This window comes from Rhinoraja longicauda, chromosome 18 (assembly GCF_053455715.1).
Source record: "Rhinoraja longicauda isolate Sanriku21f chromosome 18, sRhiLon1.1, whole genome shotgun sequence".
Taxonomy (NCBI): domain Eukaryota; kingdom Metazoa; phylum Chordata; class Chondrichthyes; order Rajiformes; family Arhynchobatidae; genus Rhinoraja; species Rhinoraja longicauda.
In genome coordinates, this window is record NC_135970.1 from 10,820,457 (window position 1) to 10,840,287 (window position 19,831).

General features: G+C 45.4%; 1 protein-coding gene across 4 annotated transcripts in view; it reads left to right on the plus strand.

Moving 5' to 3' along the window:
• dgkza (diacylglycerol kinase, zeta a) overlaps positions 1-19,831 on the plus strand; it is a 567,459-nt gene that overhangs the window by 154,385 nt on the left and 393,243 nt on the right. For 2 of the 4 annotated variants that reach the window (XM_078415101.1, XM_078415103.1), the window contains exon 1: positions 5,172-5,256. The exons of 1 other annotated variant lie outside the window; for it this stretch is intronic. Coding sequence is in view for 1 of the 3 variants with exons in the window: in XM_078415105.1 (XP_078271231.1) it covers positions 5,078-5,256 (179 nt within the window). In the remaining 2 variants the exon portion in view is untranslated. Of the gene's footprint in view, positions 1-3,961; positions 5,257-19,831 lie in introns of those variants that run through there. One more of the 4 variants, XM_078415105.1, reaches the window with a different exon arrangement.

Genomic DNA, 19,831 nt, shown 5'->3' on the forward strand with positions numbered 1-19,831 from the left:
TGCTGGCTTGGGTTTCTCACAACAGCTGTACTCTTGTCCGGGAACCAACTGCTTCCTCACTGCCTCTTTGCATTTATTTGCACTCTCTCACTGCAGTTCCATCTGAGAGACAACCAGGTCTGAGGTTTCAACCAGAAGTTGGACTTAAATAGTAACGGTCCCACAGGTCTGGCAAGTTCTGAGGCCCTTTGGGTATCTTCATTTCTGCCGGGAGTTTAAGCAGAAGGAGCCAACACAGTCTATATAATCCAGAGCCAAGGAACTCAGCCATCAATCTTTGTCACTTCTGGTTAATAGGTCTTTCATTCATTGACAAGACAGTGCAGTTACATTTGCTCGAAAAATTGAGGGAGCGGGATCAAACGGCATCATCTTCAAATCACATTGCAAGACAATACTACACAACACAAACAGGGTGATTCTGTGTTCTTTTTCTCTCCGCTATGTAGCTGTATTGCTTCTGAGAACAGATCAATCGTTGTTGTGCTTAATATTGCCTTCTGCAGTTCTTGGGTACATTGCATCCTGTCCAATCCGTACAACCGAGTGGCATTGCTGCCAGCTGAAGTTTCAGCACATGCTCCCCTTCATATCTCATACATCCCACTCCAAGCTCATGGGTGCCATCAACTAAATTATAACAACCTGGCATGAAAACAAACACTGAAGCTCTAAAGAGCTCATTAGTCCCTCATGGGACTCTTTGGGAATCATCATGATATGTGTATGATGGGACACATTGATGCTGACTCTACTTTGCAGTAGGTTTGTTGTTCACCGCTTACTGAAGAACATACTTGTTTCCCATCTCATGGCCTTCAATGCGCTTCACGTCCAATTACACGAAGATGATGTTTTACTTAGAAACTACAGTCACAAGTAACAAGTCCACCACAGCAATGTGATAAATGAATTGAAACGAGGAGAAATTTCTTTAGCCGGAGGGTGGTGAATCTGTGGAATTCATTGCTACAGACAGTGGTGGAGGCCAAGTCATTGGGTATTTTTAAAGTGGAGATTGAGAGGTTTGTGATTAACGAGAGTGTCAAAAGTTTCAGGGAGAAGGCAAGAGAAAGTGAGTAAGGGAGAAAAATAGCTCAGCTATGATCGAATGGTGGAACAGACTTGATGGACCAAATAGTGTAATTCTGCTCCTATATCATATGCTCGAAATGGAGACAAGTGTCAAGAGTGTTTATTTGTCACATGTGCTGGATGTGAGCCAGAACAATGACATTTAAGTTGCTTTAGATTTTCAGGCAATTTGGATGCAGCAACATCAATAAGTATACAATAAACTATCGGTTATACAATACAATACAATATATCTTTATTGTCATTGTACCCAGGGGTACAACGAGATTGGGAATGCGCCTCCCATACGATGCAATAATTTAAGTAATTTAGACAACAGCAACCCGACGAAACAATTGTAACAGTTTTAGACAGGGTAAAGTGCAAGTTGATCTATGCGTTGTGACCATCCGGCTCAGCAGGACCGGTTCATAGCAGCTATGGCCCTGGGGATGAAGCTGTTCCTGAGTCTGGAGGTGCGGGCGTAGAAGGCCTTGTATCGTCTGCCCGATGGAAGGAGTTCGAACAGACTGTTGCAGGGGTGTGAAGAGTCTTTGTGGATGCTGGTGGCTTTTCTGAGGCATCCCCGTTATGCGACCTACGGAAGTTGATGATCAGCTCCTTGGTCTTGGTGGTATTTAGGGACAGGTTGTTATCCAAGCACCAGTCCGCCAGGTTCTGCACCTCCGCTCTATAGTTTGTTTCATCCCCGTTGGTGATAAGCCCGATCACTGTTGTGTCGTCTGCAAACTTGACAATGGTGTTGGTGTCGAATGCAGGAACACAGTCGTGTGTGAAGAGGGAGTAGAGCATGGGGCTCAGAATACAGCCCTGTGGTGTGCCGGTACTCAGGGTGATAGTGGAGGACAGGTGCGGGCCCATTCTCACTGCCTGCGGTCGTTCCAGCAGGAAGCCCAGGATCCAGTCACATAATAGACCATGATAGTGCAAAGACCAAAGTACATGGACTGACCACAGTTGTGCAAAGTCCGTACTGGTCGGCTACTGAACCAAGGTTATGGTTAGGGTTGTACAGGGTGGCTCAAGAATCTGATGGTTGATAGGAAGAAGCCGTTCTTGAATCTGGAGGTAACAGTTGTTAGGCTCCTGTACCGAGACCTGGACTACCCACAGCAGACTTCCAAAGGCACCGGAAAAAAATACCACTAATTGTATTCCCTCAACATTCCCCCAGTTCAATGGGAGGTTGAGCAAATTAACATTATCCCGGCCAACCTCCTCAGCTTTGGGGCCCTTGTGCCACTCATTTGGCTAAATTGGACAGGCCACATCATTCATTTGTTCAACACCAGACCCAGAAAACAAACATTTTATTTCAATCTCTGGCATGGAAGGACCAATAAAATAATTGAATCAAGTATAGATACAAAATGCTGGAGTAACTCAGCGGGTCAGGCAGCATCTCTGGAGAGAAGGAATGGGTGACGTTTCAGGTCGAGACCCTTCTTCAGACTGAGAGTCAGGGGAGAGGGAAACTAGAGATATGGAATGGTAGGGTGTGAAAACGATAGATCAAAGCAGACGGTGTTCAGAGGAATGTAGAATGGTTCATTGTTGGCTGAGGGGAAGGCGACAGCAAGGCAGGATTTGAGGACGTGTGTTCACAGCTTCGTTGAAGAAATACTGTACAACATCCCCATTACACTTTGGAAACAATGGCAAGAGTGCTCAAAGTGCCGAAGGAGCATCTGGGGTGGCATTAAGAACAATCTGCCCGCTGCCTCTCATTTGTAGAAGATACTGCCATTCCCATCTTGTTCTTGTCAGCCACAAAACCCATAAGAATGAGAGGGGGAAGTAAGCCAGCCTCGATCATGAGGGACTGCCCTGAGAAGAAGATACTGAGGCTACATTTGTGATTTTAATGCCTGCTCCTTAACTTAACTGCTTCTCGGTGAAGTGGATAAGGAAATGCCATTTCAACTTTATTTATTCCACTTGAGTTATTTTTGGAAGAATGAGACTACACATTCAAGCTACAACCAATCAGGCATTGCACGTATGAAATAGTCCTGGTGGCTTATTGGCAGAACAAGAAGTGGCTGGACAAAACTGTTGGAAAGCATTTTGCCCCTGAATGTGTGACCGAAATAGCTCAAGTACGGGACCAGGGATAAACAGAAGAGTTTGATCTCTGAAGAAGGGTCTCGACCCGAAACGTCACCCATTCCTTCTCTCCAGAGATGCTGCCTGACCTGCTGAGTTACTCCAGCATTTTGTGAATAAATCGATTTGTACCAGCATCTGCAGTTATTTTCTTATACTTCTCTCCATAGATGCTACCTGTCCCGCTGAGTTACTCCAGCATTTTGTGTCTATCTTCGGAGAAAACAAAAACAGCATCTGTACTTCCTTGTTGCACAGTTTGATGTTGGATAGGGCGGTGTTAATGTTAACTCTTATTGCAGCCGAACATCCATTAGCCAGCCTGGGAATGATAATGGTTGCAATGCCCAACTTGGCCGGTGATTTATGATGGGGGGGGGGGGGGGGGGGGGGATTGCAAACTTCAAACGGGACCGGGCTGGGACAGTAGTGAAGAACCTGACTCATTTTATTCATACTGAATGCTTGCATTCCATGAAATGCAAAACTCGGGAATTAATGCCCCCCTTTCGCAATAGCACGGAGTAAAGATTTTGCAGTAAGCCAAAGGTATTTATTCACAAAATGCAACCTCGACTGTTGACATCCAGCAAAACGGGTTACACTTTAAACTGGCTGCCCTGACGAGCCATTACTTGGCAAGTCTCCACGATCAGCAGAGACACACACACACACATACAGACAAACAGACACGGTCCCCCCCACACACACCAGGCCCGGGGAGGAGCGGGCACCCAGGCCGGCCAGTGGGCACCAGGCGGCGGCACTCCACGCTTGCTGGAGCCCCCCCAGGCTGAGGTTTCGGTTCATTCATTCATTCATTGTGCAGAAGGCAGATCAGCAGGCGACTATCAGGGTCCTGTCGCTCCTCTCTCTCTCTCTCTCTCTCTCTCTCTCACACTGCAGGCAGGCAGGCAGGCAATGAAACTTCCTGTTCTGACCGTGCAGCATCCGACTGGTGTTGCTGGAGCAGCCCGTCCACCCCATGCACAGAGCCGGGGCTGCGGCCACTGCTCCCCGGGACCCTCGCCCTCGCCCAGCGCAGCCCACGGCTTCCACGTCCCAGCCCCCTACTGCAGCCAGCACCACCAGCTACAGGAGCAGCTACAGGAGCAGGAGCAGGAGCAGCAGCAACAGCTACAGCAGCAACAGCGCTGGAGACGACCAGCGAGCTCGGTCCTGCCCTCTTTATTTACTGTCGCGCTGCTTAGCACTGGGACTCCTTGCTCCAGATGATCCTGCCCGGCCCGGCCCGGCGTTGTTGTCTCCTGCTCCCCACCGTCTCTGCTCCGAGCTCAGGCTTCTTCTTCTCCCTGGCTGGTTCCTGGATGAGGAGGTGACCGACCGTGTGTGCACAGCCTGAACTCTCTCACACACTCACACACACACACTCTCTCATTCTCACTAACACACACACTCTCACACTCACTCACTCACACTCTCACTAACACACACACACTCTCACTCTCACACTCAATCACTAACACACACACACTCTCTCACAAACACACACACTCACACTCACTCACACTCTCACTAACACACGCACACTCACACTCAATCACTAACACACACACACACTCTCACAAACACACTCACACACACACACTCACACACACTCACACTCTCACTAACACACTCACTCACACTCTCACTAACACACTCACTCACTCACTCACTCACTGACTCACTCACACACTCACTAACGCTCACTCACTCTCATTCTCATTAACACACACACACACACACACACACACACTCACTCACTCACACACACACACACACACTCTCACACACACACACACACTCTCACACACTCACTCACACAGAGAGTCTCTCTACAAACATCCTCGCTGAGGACAAGACAAACAGAGTGATGGACGAAGGAGGGGAAGAGGAGCTGGCGCCGGAGTTGGAGGAATCCAGCGCGTCCGGATCCTCGTCCTCGGATGTGCCCGCGTTGTGTGAGGACGACGGGAGCCCGGTGTCCGCTCACCACCACCACCATCATCACCAAAACAAACCCTTCGGCGGCCTCAAGTTCTTCGGGCGGAGGTGAGTGAGCGAGAGTTTGACGGTCAATGGGTTACCCGGGGTTAGCTGGACCCTCCCCACCTCCCCACCATTCCCTCCCTCCCTCCCTCCTCCTCCTCCTCCTCCACCCCCTCCTCCCTCCCTCCCTCCCCTCCCTCTCCCCTCCCTCCCTCTCCCCCTCCCTCCCTCTCCCCCCCCCTCCCTCCCTCTCCCCCCCCCCCTCCCTCCCTCTCCACCCCCTCCTCACTCCCCACCACCTCCATCCCCATCCCTTCTCTCTCCTCCCTCCCTCCCCACCTCCCCAGCCCACTCCACCCCGGGCAGGCTCGCTTGCCCTCCCTCCCTCCTTCCTTCCCTCCCTCTCTCCCCCCCTCCCTCTCTCCCTCCCTCCCTTCCTCTGGCTGTGCATTCCCTCTCTCCAGGGGACGGGGCAAACCTGGAGGGGTGCTGGAACCCCAGCCCCATTTTCTGTGTACAGGTAAGGGGGTGGGCAGATTGCTGCCCCTCACACACTTGCATCAGTCTCCACACAAATCTCACCCTCCTGCACACTCACAAGCATGTGTGTTTCCGCAGTCTCATGCACTCTCACTCACACTTGTTACCACTCTTCCGCAATAGCATATGTAAATTTAGAAGGCAATGTTGTCACAAGTTCAGTGACGTTGGCTTTTTGCGTTATTGTTACCCTTTTCCATTTATTCTGACACCAATCTGTAGTAGATGAGAACTTGCCACATACATGCATCATATATGCATCTCCCTGCATGTGGCGGCATGCAGGTAACCATGAATAGATCCACGTACTTTACATAAGGTACATTAATCATGAGTATGTCCACATTATGAAAGTAATCGTCTCACTGACGTTTAACTATGCTCATGCATTCAGAGTGGGTTATCATCACAGAAGTCAAGTGTACACTGATGAGGAAATGTGTGCAGTTTGAAGTTAGCCTTCCTTGTTGTGCGTTGGCAGTGTGCTTGCTGGGTGGTGTGCTTATGCTGCTGTTGATGTGCTCCAGAAAGAATTTGCAGTGGACCCATACATACACAGGCACTTCAGCAGCGAATAGCTGCAGTGGTTAATTGGGTGGTTATTTATATCTGTAATTGGCGGCAAGTGTACCATGCTTTCTCTCCTGTGACCATCACATTGTGAATGTTTATAACCATCAACCTAGGAACTAATTGTAAGGATAAATGGAATCAGGGCAAAAGGTCCACTCCTGTGATAACTGGCTGCTTCGGAATAAGGTGCAACTTGAGTCATAATTTAGCTTCTAACCCTTTGTGTCAGTTTGAAAACGACTTTGAATGTCATGAGGTTTCATTAATGGGATGCTAATTTTCCCACGAAAGTACTACTGGTCATCCAGTCAACTCAAAATTTATACTTTGAAAAAATAAGCTGACTTGGTGTTTTGGGGTTTCATCCAGACACTCAAACTCTCGTTTGTTTGTTTGTTTGTTCCTGAACTACAGCCAAAACGGTACACGATAGCGTGACAATTTTAGGCCCACCTTACTCACCGTCGTCCCTTTGGTGCTAATGGAAGAAGTTACATCGAAATCGGTGTTATATTTTTTAAGTTATTCACATGTTAAAGTTTAAATCTATCTCCTAGGGAGGATAAGGGGGGTTGAGGGGGATGGAGTGGGGGATGGAATGGGGGGAGGGGAGGGAGGAGGGGAGGGTGCTGCACCAATGCGGGAGAGTTTTGGGCCCAACGGGTCCACTTGGTCTAGTTATAAAGTAAGAATGAGATTGGGGTAGTTCTCCTATTGAACGTGCTGAACTCAGGGTGTTGAGTGATAGAATAGTTGTGAGCTGTGGCTTGTTTTGGGACATGCTTTTCCTCGACCTTCGCCAATGTGTTTCACTCTGTCTGGTGCAGTTATTAGTCTGAGGCAGTTATTGCAGATTATGGTAAAGTTTATGCGGTGAGCCTAAGTTGGTGTCCAATGCTTTCCCTTATGTCAGCATACGACGCTGTCTGATTGCCGAGCCTCAGTCCATCCGGTTTGGAATTCTGCTGGCACTGAGCTCGGGCCTTTGTACGATGCTCTCTTTCAAGGGAGCATTCCAATAGAAACTGTGACTATAATTTGTCTCTTCAGGTTTATTGCCTAGGCAACATTCTTTTGTGTTGGATTGAGAGGAACGTTGAATTTTCTGGGGTTTAATTAATGGGATGTTAACATGTCATTGAATATGCTACTGACTGTACAATTATTGTGAAATATATACTTTTTAAAAAAAAATGCAGGAGTTAACTGGCAATTCCTTGAGACATTGAATTAATTATCTCAATAAATACTGAAAATATTAGATTTTCCTATTCAGTTCGAAGTACCCAAATGCAGCTGCCTGTAGCTTGATGCTGAAGAGGTCTACCACCCAGTCTTTCCCTGCTTCTAATTTGCATTGGGAGGTGATTGGTACCATAGCATCAGTTGGAGGAGAGGGTGGTGGGGAGGTGTCTTATCGCTGGCAAAACCTATGAGCAATCGTCTGTCCTGAATGTGGAACACTGGTGTAAGCACAGCGTAGAATACCCACAGGTGTGCCTTAAGGACTTTATGGTGCAGTTAGCTTTTTGTTTAGAGCAATAACTTTATTCATAGAACTATAGTCAGCAGTGAAACAGGCCCGATAGCTGACTGAGTCCTTGCTGTCCACCAATCTTACACTAATCTCATTTTTTAATTCTGGAGATGCAAGATTACAGACGGTGAAATCCGGAGCAAAAAAACAATGCAGGATCAACTCGGGGAGTCCCAAACATTGACTGTCCATTTCCCTCCGCACATACTGCTTGGCCTGCTGAGATTTTTTCAGTGTAGAAAGAAAGAACTGCAGATGCTGGTTAATAAACAAAAAGATGTAAAGTGCTGGAAAATCTCAGCAGGTCAAGCAGCATCAATTGAGAACATGAACAGGTGAGGTTTCTAGTTCTCCAGAGATACAATAGACAATAGATAATAGGTGCAGGAGGAGGCCATTCGGCCCTTCGAGCCAGCACCGCCATTCAATGTGATTATGGCTGATCATTCTCAATCAGTACCCCGTTCCTGCTTTCTCTCCATACCCCCTGACTCTGCTATCCTTAAGAGCTCTATCTAGCTCTCTCTTGAATGTATTCAGAGAATTGGCCTCCACTGCCCTCCGAGGCAGAGAATTCCACAGATTCACAACTCTCTGACTAAAAAAGTTTTTCCTCATCTCTGTTCTAAATGGCCTACCCCTTATTCTTAAACTGTGGCCCCTGGTTCTGGACTCCCCCAACATTGGGAACACGTTTCCTGCCTCTAACATGTCCAACCCCTTAATAATCTTATACGTTTCGATAAGATCCCCTCTCATCCTTCTAAATTCCAGTGTACACAAACCTAGTCGCTCTAGTCTTTCAACATATGACAGTCCCGCCATTCCGGGAATTAACCTAGTAAACCTACGCTGCACGCCCTCAATAGCAATACTGCCTGACCAGACGAGTTACTACAGCACTTTGTGTCCTTTTGAGTTCTTTCAGTAGTGTTTTTTTTTCTTCTCTTTTTTACTCTCCCCACATTTCTATCGACTCGGTCCCAGATTCTCCCACTCGCCTACATACAATCAGCCATTTGCCATGCCCAATTAGCCTACTGATTTGCATGTTTCTGGGATGTGGGAGGAAACTGGAGCACCCAGGAGAAATTCACTCTATCACAGGAAGTGCGTGCAAACTCTACGCAGACAGTATTGGATGTTCGGATTGAACCCGTGTGCGTGATGCAGCAGCTGCCTCACTGAACCACCCCACACAAAACGATGAAGCTTTCCTGCTGACATCTCCCCTTTCGGATTGAAGGCTCTTCTTGAAATGGTGCTGAAAAATGTTTGTAAGTTATCTGTGAAGGCACGTATTTTTTTCACTTCATGAGCAGCTCTGCGGGCTAATGTCACAAGCTGTGCACATGATGTGTGAGAGAGGAGAGCAGGAATCAACCCGTGCTTGTAACAATGAATCTGCTTGCAAGAGTATCCTTCAATGAGGTATTAGTTACTGCTCAGAATTTCTAAACAGTTTGCTGTAGGTAATTTTAGGCCTGGAGTTGTTTTTGGAGGAACTGTAATGAGATCAACAGCAACTGTGAACTAAAAATAGTGCTGTTCATGTTGCTACCAGGCATTTGATTGTCTCGGCTTTAGGTGGATAATTTCCTGTGGTGTGCCATACCTCCAGATATCCTCCGATTTCACTTTCCAGCTGCAGACTAATAAAGGATTGCATTTATCCCTCACTGGAAGAATATCCAGTTTAAAATGTGCTACAGGGGTTATGTGCAGCTGGAGGTGAGCAACTATGTGGTTGGGGCATGGAGGTTGCTGAGCTGCTGTGATGTTGCACATGCCTTTACAAAGGAGTGTTACTGGCCAAAGATGTAGGTTGCATTACGGAAGGTAATGTCAATATTCCGAACTTGTTGCTTGAACTATCTGATTTTTTCGGGGCGACATTGTTGAAGGAGAACACTGGGATCTTTACTCAGCAAATTAAACGATCCCTGACTCAAAAACTCACAAACTCCAGCAGTTCGCAACACAGAACAATAATGCGGGATCATAATCTTTCAAGGGTCTGTACTTGGACAGATATTACTGGTCCTTTCTGTTCACTTAGAGCCATACAGCACGGAAGCAGGCCCTTCAGCGCAACTTGCCCATGCTGACCAAGTTGCCCCATCTACACTAGTCCTGCCTGCCTGTGTTTGGCCCATATCTCTCTAAACATTTCCTATCCATATATCTATCCAAATGTCTTTTAAATGTTGTTCAAGTTGTTAAACTTGTTCAAATTCTGGAGCTCTTGGTCAGGCTGCATTGTGGAGCTTCCAGAACACGCTGAGTGCTGTGGTTAAGAATAAGGCACATTGCAACATTGCCAAGATAAGTTTCTGGTGGACACCAATGATTGGCTTGCCAACAATTTCAAGTCTGCAGACAAGTACTAACACAAATTCGATTATCCCAAGCCATGTAATAGTTTTAAATTGGGTGACGTTTCGGTCAAGACCCTTCTTCAGAAGAAAGTCCGAAGAAGGGTCTCAACCGAAAATGCCACCCGTTCATTCCATCCAGAGATGCTGCCTGTCCCGCTGAGTTACTCCAGCATTTTGTGTCTACCTTCAGTGTAAACCAGCATCTGCAGCTCCTTCCTACACATGTGGGACATGTTTCTCTGCATGAACTTGGAGATGCGCAAGCGTTAGTTTCACTGATTACAACAATTCCTAGATTTATGAAAAGGGTATCCTTCTGGAAACCATTTTGTTTAATAGAATTTAGTAAATTGAAAAGGAGTGGTGACCTGTGGTGTATTCTAGCGTGCAAGGAATAACCTATTCTTTGTTACAGCAAAAAATAGTCAGTGGAATTGCAACAAAAACTCAAAGATTGCATATTTGGAAATCGAGGGATAAGTGTAGTTTACGATTGCTGTCATAAACTACTGTGAATGTATATCATCAATAATGAGTCTGGACCAAGCTACCGAGCAAGCAAGAGTACTCAATATATTTCTGAACACCCATATATCTGTACGATGTTGGGCCCTATTTCAAATCTTTATATTGAAAGGTTCTGCTTCCGTGTGCAAAAGTTTCTCCAGTTCAGTCTGAACCTTCCCAATCTGTCGCCTTATCCAGTTAGTGCCTCCTGCATGGAGCCCAAGATGCAGTTAGATGAAAGTTCAGAAACTTGCCTTTGATTCTGTTGACAAAAAGATTTTATTTTTGTAACTTTTTTTTTTACTTTGAAGAAACTCCAGGGAAATAAATGTGCAATTGACCTATATATACTGTGTAAGGGTGACTTGTTCAGTTGAGCTAGACTGTGTAACGGTGACTTGTACAGTTGAGCGATACTGTGTAACTATGACTTGTTCAGTTGAGCTATACTGTGTAATGGTGACTTGTGCAGTTGAGCTATATTGTGTAATGGTTACTTGTTCTGCTTTTCAACTTTGACACGACTGGCTTTTTGAAAGATTCTGAGGATAAATAATTGTGTGGACGAGGTTGCAGGGACTTTTCTTGAAATCAGTAGGCGCTAAACTCGCGGAATCAGCATTTGCAAAGCAGAATGCGAGTCAAACACCAGCCAGTGCACGCTTAAAAGGCCTATTCATGTTTTGATGCCTTTAGTAATCTAATTTTCCTGTTGTTCTCCTCCAGAACTGTACATTCACGCTTTGATCTGTTTCTTGTGGGTTATCTGTTTGAAAGCGGAAAGGTTAAATGTAAAGATAGGCAGCATATGAATAGTTTGGAACCTTTTTGATCAAAATAACATTAGACTATAAGTAGCACGAAGGTGCATCTGTGTGGTATCCTGAACGTAGAAGAAGTGTTCCAGTTAAACCTCACAGATGTACAATTAAAACAGAAAAAAATGGATGCAAAGTTGTCGGGCTACAATGAAAAAATGTCTACAAATGTGGTCAAATAGTCAGATTTATAGAATGGTCTTGGAGGAGAGTGCAATGCATTCGGAGGTAGTGTGCCGGCCAGGTTTTTGTTGGCAGCTAATATCCGCAATGATCTTCAGAGATTCAAAACATAGAAACATAGAAAATAGGTGCAGGAGTAGGCCATTCAGCCCTTCGAACCTGCACCGCCATTCAATATGATCATGGCTGATCATCCAACTCAGTATCCCGTACCTGCCTTCTCTCCATACCCCCCGATCCCTTTAGCCACAAGGGCCACATCTAACTCCCTCTTAAATATAGCCAATGAACTGGCCTCAACTACCTTCTGTTGCAGAGAATTCCACAGATTCACCACTCTGTGTGAAAAAAAACTTTCTCATCTCGGTCCTAAAAGACTTCCCCCTTATCCTTAAACTGTGACCCCTTGTTCTGGACTTCCCCAACATCGGGAACAATCTTCCTGCATCTAGCCTGTCCAACCCCTAAAGAATTTTGTAAGTTTCTATAAGATCCCCCCTCAATCTTCTAAATTCCAGCGAGCACAAGCCGAGTCTATCCAGTCTTTCTTCATATAAAAGTCCTGCCATCCCAGGAATCAATCTGGTGAACCTTCTCTGTACTCCCTCTATGGCAAGAATGTCTGTTGTGTGTACTTCGCTGTAGACTAACAGCATATAACACATGGACTTGTACCACATCACACGTGTGTGTGACGCAGTAAATCATGCATGCGATATAATCGTGTATTGACTCGTTTATATTTTTATGTGCAAATACACCACACTGCTTTCTCTCTTTGCAGAAGTGTTTCACGTCAAAACAGCAGTTAGATGTTCAGTCCGTTGAGTGGTTTTCTTATCTGCATCTCTTGAATTGTCTCTGGTCTGAGTGAGACCTAACGAGTGTGCAGCATTGTTGATTGGTTCCTTTATCATTAGTGGTTCTGTATCCATCTCGGTGATAAATCTGTTATCACGCATCTCTCTATGTTCTCGCCGTGTAAGAAGTTTTGTGAGGGGACTTGGGATCGTTGTTATAAAATAAAGGGAAAACCCATTTAAGACAGAAGCTTTTTTTTTCCCTCAGAGGGCTGAGTCTTTGGAACCCCATTCCCTAATGAGCAGTAGAAGCAGAGTCCTTTAACATATACAGCACAGAATCAGGCTTTTTGGTTCATCATATCCATGCTGACCATGTACTGATCTCCACCATATTGCTAGCACTTATTGCGTACCTAATTCTACCATGGCATTTCAAGTGCTCACCCAGGTGATTCTTAAACGTTGTTTAAGTGCCTGCTTCCACCACCTTCCCGGGCAAAGCATCTAGATTACAGCCACTCTCTGGGTGAAACGTTTTCCTTGGATCCCCGCAAAACCTCTTACTCCTCCGTAAACTTTCCCTGCCTGGCCTTGGACCTCTCTTCAGCAGGGAAATATTTATCTCTGTCCATCCCATCTATATGCCTCTGAATTTAGATTATTTTTTTTTAGAGATACAGCGCGGAAACAGGCCCTTCGGCCCACTGAGTCCGCGCCGCCCAGCGATCCCCGCACATTAACACTATCCTACGCACACTAGGGACAATTTTTTTAAACATATTTTTTTTAACCCAGTCAATTAACCTACATACCTGTACGTCTTTGGAATGTGGGAGGAAACCGAAGATCTCGGAGAAAACCCACGCAGGTTACGGGGAGAACGTACAAACTCTGTACAGACGGCGCCCGTAGTCAGGATCGAACCTGAGTCTCAGACGCTGCATTCGCTGTAAGGCAGCAACTCTACCGCTGCGCCACCGTGCCGCCCCTTTGTTTTATACCTCTGTCAGATATTAGACAATAGACAATAGACGCAGGAGTAGGCCATTCGGCCCTTTGAGCCAGCACCGCCATTCAATGTGATTGGCTGATCATTCACAATCAGTACCCCGTCCCTGCCTTCTCCCCAAATTCCTCAGCTTACTCCTGCTCCAAAGAAAATAAAACCCACCTTATCCAGTCTTCATCATAACTGAAATATTCCATCCTAGGGGACATGATGGTGAGTCTTCTCTCCAGTGCATTCTGTCCTCCTTACAGTGTGATGACCCAAACTGCTCACAATATTCCATCTGAGGCTTAACCAATGTTTTGTATAGTTGTTTCAAGAACTCCCTGCTCTATTCCCTGGCTAATGATGGGAAGCATCTCGGAGGCAGCTTTCACCACCATATTTATTTGTGCTGCTACTTTCAGGGATATTTGAACGAGTTCGCAACGATCCCCTTTTCTCAATACCCCCTCGGGCCAACCATTCATGTTGTATGTCATACCCTTATTAGACCCGTCCTCCAAAATGCATTACTTCACACACCTAGATGGGTGGCGCAGTGGTAGAGTTGCTGCCTAACAGCGAATTCCGCGCCAGAGACCCGGGTTCGACCCCGACTACGGGTGCTGTCTGTACAGAGTTCTCCCCGTGACCTGCGTGGGTTTTCTCCGAGATCTTCGGTTTCCTCCCACACTCCAAATGCGTACAGGTATGTAGGTTAATTGGCTTGGTAAATGTAAAAAAAAATTGTCCCTAGTGGGTGTAGGATAGCGTTAATATGTGGGGATCGCTGGTTGGCATGGCCTATTTCCGCGCTGGATCTCTAAATTAAACTAAACTAAATTAAATTTTGTCTGCCCAAATTATCATCTGATCAATACCATTCTGTAGCCTACGACTACCCTCCTCAATATCAACAACACCAATGTTTTCATGATTTCTCTAAACTTACTGACCATGCTTCCTTCCATCTATCCTAACATTCGCATGCAAGTCACTAATGAAAATATAAATAGCAAGTATCACAACTTCATTCCCTGCGGTACACCTTTCCTCCCAAACCTCCATTACTAAAGCAGAATAAGGTGCAAATTTGGTAACGAAGGGAGTGAAAGGTTACCACAAATAGACAGGAATGCTCAGTTAAGGTTACATTTGGATCGGTTATCATATTAATTGACTAGATTGGCTTCAGGGGTGAAGTTGCACACTCCTCTTTTTCTTGGATTTTATTTAGTACTGCAAGCTTATACTATTTGTATACCATACTCATTCATCAGCCTACTTCTCTTACCTTTGTCTGAAGAAGTGTCCTGACCGGAAACATCACGTCCATTCCCCCCACCAGATGTGCTGTTCCTCCACTATTTTGTGTTTTCCTCACGCAGTCTCTGATGTTTCCACTTCCCACTTTCTCACTTTGCCAGAGTAGCTTTACTTTGCATCTTGCTGCAGAGTTGCTTGCATCAAACTCTTTACTCTGTCCTCCAAGCTGAGCTGCAACAAATCCAAGCACATTTGAAGTCTGTAACATGTCAACACCAATGCCGAGACAGATTCTGTGCTCGAATACTTGAACAAGATGGTAACAAAATAATGATTTGCGTTAAACTTGATTAGTTTTGGTAAAATTCTCTCCTCGACCTTCTTTCAGAATGTGTCCAGTTCTTTCAGCTCCAATGTTGGAGACTTGGGGGGAATGGTGACAGTAATGAATGTTTGATATTGTTCCACCTTGAGAAGCATCAAACAAATATGACATGAATTAGTGCCTGTTATCTCATGTCAACTCATCAGGCATACCATAGGTTATAAATATTAATTTTGCCTTTTCAACTGTATGTTCTGCATGAGCCTATGTGTGTAACTTGAGTCTATTTGGAATGTGTGCCGAGAAGGAATAGGAAGTTGTTGCCTTTTGACAAGAATCAACAGGAACACTAAAATTATGATATTGGACACTTCTGTGTCCGTAAGGGTGTCTCCAAATTTGAGGAAGGATATTCTTGCTATTGAGGGCGTGCAGCGTAGGTTTACTAGGTTAATTCCCGGAATGGCGGGACTGTCAAATGTTGAAAGCCTGGAGCGACTAGGCTTGTATACACTGGACTTTAGAAGGATGAGAGGAGATCTTATCGAAACGTATAAGATTATTAAGGGGTTGGACACGTTAGAGGCTGGAAACATGTTCCCAATGTTGGGGAGTCCAGAACAAGGGGCCACAGTTTAAGAATAAGGAGTAGGCCATTTAGAACTGAGATGAGGAAAAACTTTTTCAGTCAGAGAGTTGTGAATCTGTGGAATTATCTGCCTCAGAAGGCAGTGGAGGCCAATTCTCTGAATGCATTCAAGAGAGAGCTAGATAGAGCTCTTAAGGATAGCGGAGTCAGGGGGTATGGGGAGATGGCAGGAACGGGGTACTGATTGAGAATGATCAGCCATGATCACATTGAATGGCGGTGCTGGCTCGAAGGGCCGAATGGCCTCCTCCTGCACCTATTGTCTATTGTCTATTGTCCAGTGGCTTTGTTCTGATGGCCTTGTTCTGAAGGTCTGTACTTTGTTAACAAGTTTTCTCAATCTTTGTTCATGACTTACCAACATTCATTGCTTCTAGCAGTAGCCTTTACATTACCATGCCAAGTGTTCTGAATGTCATTCATGTGAGATTTGTCATCTCTGTGCAATGGAAATGACTATTCCTTGTCTCCACTTTGGAACATCCTTGACATGCTTATTTTAATTGTCCCGGCCTTTGGGAGTTTCTCCTTGTGTAATTTCAGAAGGTTACCTTTCTGTTTTGTGTCCACAGTGTTGATTGGAAAATCATGTCTATTACCATCTACTTTATGTGTCTGGTAAAGATTGTGGTTTTGATACCATTGCCATAATGTTCATGTGGTAGACCATCAGCTTCGACAGTAAATACACCTGTTCAATCCATCTTTAGTCTAAGCCAATTTTTACCCAGTATGGTCATGGTCTAAAGTCAACTTCAGGTGTTGACAATTCTAATCACTTCTGTGATGCATTGCATTTGATCTCGTTCTTTCAGTACTTGACTTGTGTGGGTCCTGAGGCTACATATAGATCTATTGGAATTGATGCTTTAGATGTAATTGGGAAATAGTGGAGCCACGTAAAATATTCTCACAGAGCTGAATGGAGTGGTTGATCATGCAACATTGAGGAAGAGCTTCTGCAATCACAACAAACAGTTTGAGCGGGGAGTGTTTTGGCTGTGGGAGCAGTGGGCACAGTCTTGGGAGATGACGTTGCATTCACAATGAGGATCGCGAATGACTAGCACTTTCCAAGGGAAGAAGGTGGGAATTTGGAATAGGGAAAAGATGTGTGTGTTGAAAGGGTGGGGACACAGTCGACTATGGAGCGGGGAATCAAGAGAGCATGGGTAACGTTTTAAAGACATTTGGATAGGTACATGGATAAGAAAGGTTTAAAGGAATATGGGATAAACTCGGGCAAATGGGGCTGGCATAGATCGGGCATCTTTGTTGACATGGCTGAGTTGGGCTGGAGAGACTGTTTCTGTGCTTTTGTGACCATCTTTGGAAGGCTGTAGTCATAAACCAGAACGTGGTATAACATCCTTAAGTGCACAGCGACAAGGATTTGTAGGAAGCGGACTGTTACTATATAAATTTGCAAAACGCTGTTGTGGGGAGGGATATTATTAACTAATTGGGAGCCTTGTATTGGGGCAATTATCAGAGAATAATGCACCTCTTTCTCCTCAGACTGAGGTTCTGTACGCCAGTTTTATTAGAGCAGGGTCTGCCTGGAATCAACAGTATTATCCAAGTGCGGACATAGAGGACATTTGATGGCGAGTTGCAGATGGGAACTTGTCTGGGGTAAGCCGTGCCGAAGAGATCATCATCTGCATGGGTGCGTGGGTGCTCTGTGCAAGTCTGTTCAACAGGGCGATCAGGTTCTGTGTTCAGTACAGCTTCCTCTTGGTTGAATGCAGGACTTGCTCTGATAGGGACTTACAGATAAGGCCCTATCAGAATTGAAGGGTTAGGTTCGAAAACCTGCGGCCAAACTCAGATTAGATAAAGTTGCTGAAAATGTCGACATTTTATCAATAGTACAAATTTTGCAAGTGTCAGCATGTTTGTATGTCAAGTGTTTTATTGTCAAATGTACTGAAATGGAACGATGAATTTTTTTTTTAGATTTAGATTTTAGATTTAGAGATACAGCGCGGAAACAGGCCCTTCGACCCACCGAGTCCGCGCCGCCCAGCGATCCCCGCACATTAACACTATCCTACACCCACTAGGGACATTTTTTACATTTACCCAGTCAATTAACCTACATACCTGTACGTCTTTGGAGTGTTGGAGGAAACCGAAGATCTCGGAGAAAACTCACGCAGGTCACGGGGAGAACGTACAAACTCCGTACAGACGGCGCCCGTAGTCAGGATCGAACCTGAGTCTCCGGTGCTGCATTCGCTGTAAGGCAGCAACTCTACCGCTGCGCCACCGTGCCGCCCACTTACTTGCAGTAGAACATCAGGTTGGTAAACACAGTGCTCAATAGATAATATAAACAAACATAAAAGTTCAATAAATTTAAAAAAAACCACAATAGAGTGCAAAAAAACAAAAGCAACCCAGGTAGATTTGAGTTAAGTTGGAGTTCACAGCACCAAATCTTCTAAGGAAGTAGCAGGGTTAATGTGCTTTCTTTATGATTGCATCAATGTGCTGGGTCCAGGACAGATCTTCAGAGATATGCACAGTCAGGAACTTGAAGTTGTTGACCCTCTCCACCATCGACCTGTTGATGAAGACAAGTTTTTGGATCCTCGTGGAAAGAAGAGTTTTAACTTATTTTACTGGGCTGATGATGTCTTTGTTTTTTGTCTTCTGTTGGGAGGTAGCTTCTCTTACTCCCTGGCTGTCAACCATCACTCTTAGCATGAACTGGGGAGCTCGATGCACAGTGGAGCTGCTGCCTTACAAGTTTGATTCTGACCTTGGGTACTGATTGTGTGGAGTTTGTACATTGACTGTATGAATTTCCAACAGGTGTTCTGGTTTCCTCCGACATCCCTGGTTGCTAGATTAGTTGGCCATGATGTATTACTCCCAGACTAAGTGGGAGAATTGGGGAGATTGTTAATGGACGTGTGGGGGAGAAAATGTTACAGGGAATTGGATTGATGGGATTGCTCTGAGAGCCAGCACAGAGTTGAATGGGCCAAAAGGTGGAAATATTTTCTCTGAGGGTTGCATATCTTTGCTGCTCTCTTCCCACGAATGGTGAAAGTTGACTCCTTAAATAGGGAGGTATATTCTTGGGACGTAAAGCTGTGAGGTTTACAGAAGTCAATGAGAATTCAGAGAGTTGAGGTTCTGCTGAGGTTGGCTGTGAGCTTGGTGGGCCTGCTAAATAAGTTGCACACGAGGCATTACTAATCTGTGCGTGAAAGGATGTTAACAAGGGCACTGATGGCCTGTGTTAGAAGACTTCTGAAGAGGCTGAGTATTGCAGACTTTGCAGTTTTAAAGGTAGGGCTTGTGTTAAATGTCTTTCTTGACCACAGTTATCGAAAGAGTTCTGACACTTATAATAGGAAAAGCAACATTCAACACCCACAAGCTGCAGCATGGCGACGGCGAGATAATCTGATTGTGTGATTTTGATTAAAGGATAAATATTGATGAGTACACATTTGACAATTTCCTGTTCCTCATGAAAATAATGCCATGGGGCCTGTACTTGCTCGAGGGAGCATCAAGGCTTAGTTTGTATGTCTGTGGCCAAACGATGACACTTCAGGCAGTTCCATGTCACCAGCGCCGTGATGGACAGACAGCTTCAATTTCTGTGCATGAGTCTCATAAGGTCATAAGTGATAGGAGCAGAATTAGGCCATTCAGCCCATCAAGTCCACTGTGCCATTCAATCATGGCTGAACTGTCTCTCCCTCCCAACCCCATTCTCCTGCCTTCTCCCCATAACCCATGACACCCGTACTAATCAAGACTCAATGATGACTAGTTCCACCTGTGCTGTTGATGTTGGTTGCAGAACGAACATGAATTAGGATACAAGGGTATCTTTGCCTTAACAATATCAATTGACTTGGCCTCCACAGCTTTCTGTGGCAAAAAAAATCCACAGATTAACCACCCTCTGACTAAAGAAATTCCTCCTTATCTCCTTCCTAAAGGACCATCCTTTAATTCTGAGCCTGTGTCCTCTAGTCCTAGACTCTCCCACTAGTGGAAACATCCTCTCCACATCCACTCTATCCAAGACTTTCACTATTC